The sequence below is a fragment of the Nylanderia fulva genome, unplaced genomic scaffold (genome assembly GCF_048542155.1).
Source record: "Nylanderia fulva isolate GAGA-0341 unplaced genomic scaffold, ASM4854215v1 Scaffold2, whole genome shotgun sequence".
Lineage (NCBI taxonomy): Eukaryota > Metazoa > Arthropoda > Insecta > Hymenoptera > Formicidae > Nylanderia > Nylanderia fulva.
This window is the reverse complement of record NW_028190263.1, coordinates 4,895,785-4,906,859: the sequence shown is the minus strand read 5'-3', so window position 1 is coordinate 4,906,859 and position 11,075 is coordinate 4,895,785. Positions and strand designations below refer to the sequence as shown.

The 11,075-nt window shown below is 26.5% G+C and overlaps 2 protein-coding genes and 1 long non-coding RNA gene across 3 annotated transcripts; all 3 read right to left on the bottom strand.

Moving 5' to 3' along the window:
* Nucleotides 1–480: 480 nt before the first annotated feature.
* LOC114942922 (omega-conotoxin-like protein 1) lies at nt 481–3,044 on the bottom strand. Its single transcript, XM_029318405.2, has 3 exons — nt 2,960–3,044; nt 1,631–1,754; nt 481–846 (listed from the first exon to the last, which is right to left on the bottom strand). Exons 2-3 carry the CDS (start codon nt 1,730–1,732, stop codon nt 718–720), a joined length of 231 nt encoding a protein of 76 aa, XP_029174238.1. The 5' UTR covers nt 1,733–1,754; nt 2,960–3,044; the 3' UTR covers nt 481–717.
* A 2,689-nt stretch (nt 3,045–5,733) lies between these two features.
* Nucleotides 5,734–7,020, bottom strand: LOC146723422 (uncharacterized). The gene is made up of 3 exons (XM_085482012.1): nt 6,623–7,020; nt 6,292–6,410; nt 5,734–5,965 (listed from the first exon to the last, which is right to left on the bottom strand). Exons 2-3 carry the CDS (start codon nt 6,388–6,390, stop codon nt 5,822–5,824), a joined length of 243 nt encoding a protein of 80 aa, XP_085338138.1. The 5' UTR covers nt 6,391–6,410; nt 6,623–7,020; the 3' UTR covers nt 5,734–5,821.
* A 577-nt stretch (nt 7,021–7,597) lies between these two features.
* Nucleotides 7,598–9,578, bottom strand: LOC114942989 (uncharacterized). Its single transcript, XR_014924561.1, has 4 exons — nt 9,564–9,578; nt 8,338–8,786; nt 8,139–8,266; nt 7,598–7,879 (listed from the first exon to the last, which is right to left on the bottom strand). It is a non-coding gene; the product is annotated as an uncharacterized LOC114942989 (long non-coding RNA).
* Between the last annotated feature and the right edge of the window lie 1,497 nt (nt 9,579–11,075).

The following is an 11,075-nucleotide window of genomic DNA, read 5'->3' as shown; positions in this document are numbered from 1 at the left end:
GACAATTTATCATTATATTGCTAAATAAAAATATATCATTTACCACATTATCATATATATAATTATACATATAAAATATTTTTATTTTATTTAAGATTTATAATTATTTATTACTTGTATTAGATTTAAATTTTTTTAATTTATAAAAATTAAATTATATTTTATAAAAATGTATATCTAAGAATATCTTTTCAACAATTTTTCAAATATGTAATTTAAGAACAGAAAAGATCTGATTTTAAACAAATAAAACTTAAATTAAAATTATTAATTACTTTTGATATTATTTTAATTTGAATTTATTTGTATTTTACAGATCAACATTATACTATAATTTCTCTGTTACGCATCGTATTGGTGAGTAGCGAAATACTTTTTATTGTATGTAATTTTAAAAAAATAAAAAGATGTAACATGATTAATATAGTATAATGGCTATCATTATACAAAATTAAAAATAAAATAAATAAAAAATGTAGATAATGTCAGACATATATTTTATATATTTTCAAAAATCTTGATAAATAATACATTTATAATTTATGCTTTTATTTGCACTTCTCGTCTTGAAAGATATCACCTATACTAACAATAACTTTTTGATTGTACAAAAAATTTTATATTATACATATTTTATATATTAATCTCTAATTTCTTGAAATGCAATCTTCTCAGATTAAACTCACAATGATTTAAATAAGATCGTTGTTACATCTTTTAATAATCTTTGCCTTTTCGACCCAAGATTTTCTCACGTTGAGCCATCAGCTCCTCTTCAGTAATTATAACCTGACATCTATTTGCATAAGGATGACATCTAAGACCAGTGCAGCACCCAACAGAGCACTGAAATTAATAAACAAAATGTTATTCATCAATTTAACTTATTCTAATGATAAAGAATATTTAATGTCAATTCTATGAACATTAATTCTATATGAACATTAATTCTATGAACATTAATATTATATATATAAAAATAATTAAAAAAAAATATTTTAAAATAAATAAAAAAAGATTATTTGCACACTACAATCTAATAATCAAATAATGCGAATACATTATTATATTATATATATAAAATAAACAATTTTTTAATTATTTTCTTACTTTATTTTAATTTGACAAATTTTTATTTACACATTGTTATACAAAGTATTTAGTGTGCGTGTGTGTATGTATTAAATATTTTGTATAACAATGTGCAAATAAAAAATTTGTCAAATTAAAATAGTGAAAAAAATTAAAACAAAAAAATTTTAATTTTTTATAAATATATAACAATGTAGTTTGCATTATTTTGAATAGATTAATTGTGACGGCATTACCGTTAAAAAATTGCTTGTATTTTATCTATATTAGAGCTTTATTCTTAGAGCTATCTATTTTTTCTTCTTAGAGCTATCTATTTTGATATTGACGCAAGCGCGCTATCGTACAAATATCTATATTAAATTATTTAGAACTCTGTTGCAAGTTTACTGCAAAATTAATAATCTACGGGCTAAGAATATTTTCTCCGTTTTCCTTATTGATCTTATAGCAATAATGCGTATACTTATAAAAAGTGAGATTAAAAAAATAATGACTTTATCAGGAATGTAAAATAAATAAATATGTATATACTAACGGGGTCACCATGTCGACCACAACTGTTCGACTTATCGGGTGCTGCCATGATAAGAGACGTAGCTAGCAACGCTACGAAGATGAATAAAATTAATTTCGCCATCTTTTCACAGTAACGTCTTTTTCTGCAATTAAATAATTTTAAGCAAATTAAAATTAACACAAATGATAAAGAATATTTTAAAATGCGATAATGCAAATTTAAAATAAAAATTATATAAAATAACATATAATTGATGCAATTTTAATTATATGAAAATAGAACATTTCATTTTTTATTTCTTTTTCACTCTGCTTTAATTCCTAATTTATGCGAGACATGTTCAGACGTAAATTCAGCTTACGTAATGCGATAAGTCGACCGTGAGTTTTATCTTAGTGGAGCCGGTTACAGGTATACATGAATGAATCATCAAGGACTCAAAGTCTGATTCAATTAGTTCTCTGATACGTCGTTAAAAAGAACTATAAAATTACATGAACTATTTTAAATGTAAAAACTACACAATAAATAATAGAAATTACATTTTCATTATTTTTCGTGTAATTTTATGTTAATTGTTTATGCAATTTTACATACTTTTTTTACAAAAAATAATCTATGAGTCACATTTTATAAATTTATATTATTGGATTACGAAAACATCTAATATACTATCAAAATATGCAATTATTTTAATCATGGGCAACAAACATAATGCATGTTGAGTGCGCTGCAATGTTGTCTAATAACGTACTAATGAATAAAAGATTACTTATTACGATTACAAATCACAATTTTAACTTATATCTAATGTCTATAACGCTCACAAAGTACAATATATATTATATACAGGTACGTATAGCACTCTTTCTTTTAAATTATAAACTTTGTAAATTAACCAGCAGCATTAAAGTCTTTTTAATTAGAACTTTAAAATTTGATTTTCTTTTTATTAATAAATAGTAAACACGCGCGCAAACGACTGTACAGTAATATATGAATAGATATACAATATATGAATAAATATATATGAATGTGTATAAGTATCATTAAATAGGTAATATTTTATCACGTATATGAGAAAATGTAAGAACTTTTTTGTAATTATTCATCGTCGAACACACTGACATCATGACGTAGTAAATATTAAAAAATAAATAAATTAAGATAAGAGTAAAAATATATATCGGATAAAAATCGGAAAAATCACTAATAAAGAAATAAACTCTAACATTATTGTCTCAAAATGTATTTAATTTAAATTTAAATAAAACAAATACAAAAAATTGAGAGAAAGAAAAAAGTTGTTTTGTGTAAATCAAATATAATGTATTTGTAAATACTCACGGTATACTTCAGCAAATGTTTCTTCTTAGCTCTGAGAGTCTAAAGAGCTCGACCTCGACTGATTTCTTCATTTACAACGGTCAAAGCATTTATACGACTACTCATACACACAAACATGTATATAGCATGTCATTGTACGTGTTCGACGTAGAAGTTATATTATAGTCGTCACATTTTCTCGTACGTATGGTAATTTCTTTTCTTATTTCTTTATTTGTTGAACTTTTATATCTAAAGTCACATTACTTATACACGCATTTACACATTATTAAGTTAGTTATTACATATAAAAGTGTTCCATATCTACTAAAAAATACATTTTTAAAGACAAATTCTTTGAAAGTATTGATGTCATACTTTTGCCGCAAAATATCTTTTTATTTATTTCAAATATCTATTCTAAGAAAGCACCGTAATGTGTGTGTTAGATTATTCTATCTGAGACAATAATTATATTTTAATCGTTAAAATTCTTTACATGAAAATGATACATAAGCGTGTAGTTTCACAGGCATTATTACTATTATATATATTACGCACTTTTTAACATTAAATTAAAGAAAAAGTGTTTAATGCTACTTGGTGTGATTTTTCATAATACTTTAATGAATTTTATTTTAAATTCATCGATCTTTGAAACATTATATGTATACATATATTTATGTATTATGTATTATGCAAAAGAATATGGTAATTTCAGATAAGGTAAGATCAGATAAGATCAGATAATTTCCTGTTCGCATTTAAAATATATAATTGTATTTGTTAATTTTATGCCTTGAAACATTCAATATTCTAAATATTTAAAAACTAGTGACTTGTATTTTGAAATTAATACAAGCAACTTTGATGAGACTTAAATGCCAATAAAGTTAATAAACGCTGGCTGTATTGTGGAAAAGAAAATCATACTATAAAGCTATTCGTTACGTCAATCTTAAACTCACGTTCGCCAGAGAAATGATTTTGCAGTTATTGCAGATTCGGTTATTACAGTTCATCTTATACGCATAAAACGGGAATATGAGAATGCAAAAAGGCGCCTTCCGCTGATATTCTCTTTCCATTTCAACAGTATCGAATGTACAAGTGCTTTTTGCCCTTTGCGCCGGCATTCTATCGAGTGCATATTGCGCGCCTCGTGCATTCCATTGATTCTCCGACAAAGCGCTCTTGTTCTTTAATTCGGTTGACAGGAAACAACAGGAAAGGAAACTGAATCATCCGGTAGCATTGTCCTTTTGTTCGCCTATAGTGGCTGAATAGGAATATAGTCTGGGTTTTTTTCCTGTCATCGGCGAAGCTTCGACACATCATGAGCCGAATTAACCTTTTTAGTAATATCTGCAACAGTGGCAGACATGCTTGACGCTTTTAAGCGACATTCACGTTTTTCACAGATTTACCACCGTCTGTTCGACTCAAGTGCTATCGCTGCGTTTTGAGCTTTTTAGTGTCAATTGACGTATATATGAGATATTCAAGAAATGTACAAAACGGATATTTACATACGTTTTGTTTGTTTTAAATTTGTAATTTCAAATAAAATATCTAAATATACTTTTAAAATATATTCTCTCTCTCTCTCTCTCTCTCTCTCTCTCTCTCTTTCCGGTAACACTCGGTACTAATAATCGATAGTAGATAATCAATTTGTAGATAGAGGAAAAATGATAAGTAGCGACTAATATATTTAAAGCTTTTTCCTTGCCAATACAAAGTGCATTACCGATTTTGACTGTATACATATTGTTGAAAATTAATACGAAATAATATAAATACCCGAGAATTTACATTTAATTGGTGAAAATATATAAACGTATAAAGAGTGCGTGCGTATGTCAGATTCAGTTTAACAAAATGCAACATAATACCAATTATTTCAATATTATTAAATATCATGCTCATTTATATCGCATTTATATTGTCCATGAACACACATGTTTTGCGCAACATTTATAAAGTTTTACACGCGGCGATATGTTACTCTTTTATCGATAAAATATAATAGTTGCGCAATTGCTCCATAATCGAGTAATATTTGCGACCCTATTTTAGGTCCCATTAGGTAATGATATGTGCAATTAGGATCACTGCTCTAAAAAATAAACACACTTAATCAAATCACTGAATAATTATTTGAAAGCGCTCGTTATTTTTATTTGCATAGTAAAAGCAAAATTTAGATTTGTTGATTATAATCGATTAGTAAATCTAATTACTTATACTGTTCTAAACATATTGGTTAATATGTACACACATTTGCATATGTAGATACAGTTTTCAAAAAATAGATGTTTTATTTGCTATTTAACTTATTTAACTTATATAATTTTAGTTATAAATTTATAAAGTGTTAATAATAACACATGTCAATCTTTTTACACACTCATCAACCTCGTTGGTTAATTAATGTATATTTAATTATGCATCTAACAGCTAAACATAGCGTTCATGGTAGGAGCTATAACGTGTAATAATAGATATTAAATTTCAAGCACATCCGATTATACCCGCAGATGTATTTACGATAATCCCTCCAAATAATAATGGGCGCGGTCGTCTAATTCGTTTTAATCATTACCGAAGAATTAATGATTGCGTGTAAGTACAATTTCAATACGCATATAGTAAAATATTTTACATTTGGTCTCTTCCTCTATTTATTTTAAAGCATTATGCAAAGTACGATTTTACGCAGTAACATTTTATGCAGTAACATCAGTTAATTATTTAGCAATTAAAAAATATTTATGAGTAATAACAGACTACGGGAGTTTTTAAATATGCTCTTTATTAAAAGTTATTTATAATATATTTCTCAAAGAAAAAGCGACATGCTTAGATAGAAAAGAATATCAGTTAAGGAAGTGGTGCATTCGGAGGATATGGTCCGGGACCAATAGGTCTTGTATCTCCAGGCATAATCACACCTGATTTTGCTACACATTTTGCAGCATAGAATAAACAATCTAGATAACGACAGCAATCGCCATATTGTTGACACTGCAATATATAAAATATGATACTTACAAATATTGATGATACTTACTAATATTATCAATTAACGTTATTATTTAAATACCGTTAAAATATGTTAAAAATTTAATATAATACAAATGCAAAATTAATATATAAAATATAAATTTTATAATTTCTTAATTTTATTCATCTATTTCTTTCTCTCTCTTTCTCTCTCCAACATAACATACATGAAATATTTTATTTTTTTCATACAATATACAATTTTTGTTCATTAATTTTATTTATATTTTTTTATTAAAATATACAATTTGTTGCACAAAAAATATAAATACAATCAAAATACTTACATGCCCACCCATAGGACTGCACGTAGCTTCTTTATCTCCTTGAGGAGCAGCGAAAGCCACAGCAATGATAATGAGAATAGTGAAAATAACGTACTTCATCGTTCTAATATTTATTTTTTCTAAAATTATCACATTTGTGTATAAGCTGCATTATACCATCCAATAAAATAACTTAAAAATATTTTTCGAAATATCAATATATATATATATATATATATAATAACTTTACATTAATATTATTTATTATTTATTAAATGCTCAGCAACTAATAATATTAAAGATCAGATAATTTATTATAATTTAAAATAAGATAGATAAATATATAAATTACTTTTCTTGAGTAGCCGCTGTACAACTCACAAGTAATGATCGCAACTAATCACTTATTTGATTTTTAAGGAGCATTTATACTTTCTGTCACACTTGTGCAAATGAAAAATATCGAAACATTGTTTGCATTATTTGATATATCTGTAAGAGAAAATATCTGTGCTGTCTTATCTAAGACTTATGTCACTACAAAGGTTTCTTTGTAAGCTGTATATAACAGCTTTACTTTTTTATTTATAATTATAAAACATTCATATTTCGTTACAATTTTGTATAGCATTTTGTATTTAATTAAAACTATATAAAAGATTATATTATAAAACACAAAATTGTGCAAATATTTCATTTATTATTGTAATTCTGATTAGTAATTAAATAACTCTACATCATAAATAAATAATGTAGAAGTAACTAAAAAATTTTTTATTAATTATTTATAAAAATATAGGATGATGAGAATAGAAAGTTAGTTATTGTATTTTTATATTGTTTAAAAAGTTTTATTGATGAAATTTTATTAACTCGATTATTTAAAAAGGAAGATTTTTAATAATATATTTCTTTAATAAAACTTTATATTTAATGAAATATTATTTTTAGCGCGGTTATTCAAGATAAAATGATTTATTACTAAATGTTTTAAGTAAACATGTATATATTCAGTTGCAATAGTATATTTTTTAACATGAAAAATGAAAAAAAGAAATTGATTGTAGCAAATTACACAATGACTCTATATAATAAAGTTTGAATAACCAATTTAAATCCTCATATAAAAATTTGATGTTATCATACAATGTATAATTTACATCTCAATATCGAACAATTATCATCTTGTTATGAATTTATTTTTAATATAAGAACATGTGCACATGAATATATTTTTATAATTAATTATATAATCTTCATAATTTAATGATTTTAATTAGTAAGAAACTTTTTTCCATTATTAAAAAAAAAATATAATAAAAGAAACTTTGTTGTATAATGAATAAGCAAATACATATATATTTTCAATTACAGTAGTGAGTCACATTCTTTTCTAAATTGAACAATTTTTCTAAATTAAACACAAGATTAAATGAAACAATTCAAGTCAATCATATAAAGAATCCTCGAAATCTAATTGAATGTTAGCTGGATTTATTATTGGCCACGACGGTATGAATGGAAATTTGGGTCCTCCAGTGCAAATATGTTTCCATGGATGGCATACAAATGCAACTTTTCCATGGCAACACTCATCTTCATTTGTGCACTGTAAAAAAGATTATGTGAAATTATATGTACGGTTTTATGTAATATTATTTTTGAAAACTGACTTCAACTTAACGACATTATACATATATATTTTCCCATAAATTGATGTGATAATTATTGAAGCGGAATATAATATTAAATTACATGATTAATATTAATGGCTTTGATGATTAGTGTACATTTGTTACACTAATAAAAGATTTAGACATATATATATATATATATATTATAATTTTGAATAATACAGTAGTACTTACTGGTTTGCCATGTGGTATACAAGAGCGAACAGATGATTCAGTAGCCACAACTAAAGTCATTGCGAGAAACGCTAAGCAAAGAAGTGAAATGAGTTTTCCCATCTTAATAATTTTCGCTGATTTCTTTTCTATAAAAAAGATGAACTGTTGAAGGTAGAGAAACACTTTTAAATTAGAAATGATAGAAGAGTATTCTCACCTGCAGGTCCTGCACTGACCTCTCTTCCAAATGTTCTGAATCTTTCCAACAATCCTCAGCTTATATATAGGCTGATATGTACGTAGAACATTTATGAAATGATAATCTTTTTAAATGTATGTGTGCAGTGCACCGTAAGAACCTTTACAAATCACATACATTCTTTACCTTTACACGATTGATATTATTATCGTTATTATCAGGTTTCATCGATTGTGTAAATAGTGTCAAAGAAAGAAACGTAAATATATATGCATTCTCGAAAATCTTTTTACAGAACTTCGAAAAAATTTTGAACTTCCCGCGAATATCGCGATAACCAAACCCCTTTTCTCGTGACTTGCAATAGCGGTGCAATCACATCGTTTTTCTGCTTGAGTTCGCGTCAGCTGCTCAATATATTCATTGCACTCAAACTAACTGATCTTTCGAGAGATGGATTTTAGTATCTGTAAGATACATATATGTATAATAAATTTAATTTTATTAAATCTAACACATATTAATTATTTCTATTGAGACATATTATGACTTGTGTAAGAAAAAACATTTTATCAATTTTAACAATAATAGTACTATTAATTGATAATAATCAGATTATATAGTGTCGGGTCAATCTATCGGTATTTCTCCTGTTCTTTCTTTCAAACAAAAGTTTTTTTAAAGCTATTATTTTTAATCTCATTATTAAAACTCTTATCTTAGATTTAATCTCATTATTAAAAAAAATTAAGAAATATATACTCTTGTTCTTTTCTATTCAAACACGATAAGATAAACTAACGAGAATTGGTACAATGTTTATCACAAATTACTCTAGCTTTAATATGCAACAAATTATTCTAGATTTAATGCACAACAAATTATTCTAGATTTAATATACACAAAGATAACAAAAGTAAACAAACAAACACATATAAGAATGCAATAATAATTTAATAAAAATAATAGTACAGTTTAATAAATATAATGCTACAAAGGAAATCAAATTTTTTATTTGAATTGAAAGATTAAATTTTATTAATGCAATATGTCTTGCAATAATATATGTATGTAACATATGCTAGTAATATTATTAAACGTACGCGCACGTACATAAGATAATCTAACTAAAAATAGATTATTCTAAGGTATACTATTAATTAGAATTATTATTTGATATGTCCGCCAAATTCAAAATTAATTTAACATTAATACAGCTGCAGTTTGCAGCCTTTAATACTAACCGTTATTTCGTTTTCTCGCTATAATGTATCTACGCGAAGTTATTATTTTGACATTTGGCCGCGATTTCGCGAATGATGTAGCAAAATATAATCACGTTTTGTCAACAGTGCCATCATACGCGACCGTCACGGGTGCGCGCAGAGAGCGGTTTGTACATTCCCAACTTTTTATTGTCCGAAAGTGTCACGATTTGATGTTAGTTGTAATCGTCCATTACGTTTTTCGCGCGCTGTCGGCGATAATTGGCGACACCACCGGCGTAATATTTCAGAACACGCGCCGTGTAACACGCTCACGTGTCATTCGGCCTATCAAAACCGCTCTCTAAATTGATTCAATTGATTGTCGTTCCTCCCTTCTCCCCCCCTCCCCCGAGAAACCTTTTGGATATTTTTTCGAAATTGCTCGCTATGAAAGTTATTATGGCTTTTTTTCTAAAACACATTATTTATTAGTTAAGAGAATCTATATTGATTTTTTTTTAATCAAATCGAATATTTAATATATAATTAAAATCTTATTATCATTGAGTCTGATAATTCTGATAAAAATGTAACATATAATTTTTAAATTTAACAAACACTTGTGTTATAATTGTTTTTTAAAATCTGATTTTACGAAATTAATAGCCAAATTAATTTACTAATATTTATAATGTATAAGATATTATAATATGTAAGATATCTAAAACTATGATAAGGAAAATAAATGAATTAAATACTATTTTTCATATTGTTTTACAATCTATTGTGAAAATTGTTTAAAACGATATAAAATGTTAACCGACTTTTATGCCGTTTAATGCTTTAATCAAAATTTTGGTTTTAACTTTCTCTGAATCCCCATGAATTTCGGATATTTTCATCTAGCTAAATTAACGATATCAATAGTACATGGATATTATAATGAATTATATAATTTGTATAATTTGTACATATAGTATTAATTACATGTATTAATAACAAACAACATCGATGCAGCATACAGCCAAAAATATATAAACGCCTAATTCCCACTGTCATTCAATCTGGGCGCGACCAAACCCCCTCTAGCTACTATAAATAATATTTTCTCTCTAACGTAAAGTTCGCTTAATTGAGTGCGCCATTATCTGTAATTTAATGCAATGTAAACGATTAAAACGTTTATCAAATTCGGTCTTGATTCTAGACTAACTGATGTATGGTGAATCATTTCATTATGACGATAATTGTGCAATTATAAAGCGGTGGATATATAGTTGGGCGAAAAATCGGGAGAAAAATTCTCCGGCTCGTGCCACGAAGGCAAAACATTAAGTGGAGGAATTCGATAAGGTGGGAAATCCTGGTACGAAACGGCACAAATTGCATTTTTCCACGTGAGATGCATTCGACGGAGTCTGCGTCTCGTGATAAAATTACTGGAAATACGGGGTTATCTCGACGCGATTCAAGCATTTGAAATTATCGACATATGTATATATGTATGTATATATAGTATGTATGTCGCAGCGCATAATCACATGTCGC

What these genes read in the sequence shown, in the direction of transcription:
- LOC146723422 (XM_085482012.1), bottom strand. Translation starts at nt 6,390, where the DNA reads ATGAAGTACGTTATTTTCACTATTCTCATTATCATTGCTGTGGCTTTC. An exon ending in GCAGTCCTATGGGTGGGCAT is followed by an intron (nt 5,966 to 6,291) that starts GTAAGTATTTTG and finishes TATATATTGCAG; the next exon opens with TGTCAACAATATGGCGATTG.
- LOC114942922 (XM_029318405.2), bottom strand. Translation starts at nt 1,732, where the DNA reads ATGGCGAAATTAATTTTATTCATCTTCGTAGCGTTGCTAGCTACGTCT. An exon ending in GTGGTCGACATGGTGACCCC is followed by an intron (nt 847 to 1,630) that starts GTTAGTATATAC and finishes TATTAATTTCAG; the next exon opens with TGCTCTGTTGGGTGCTGCAC.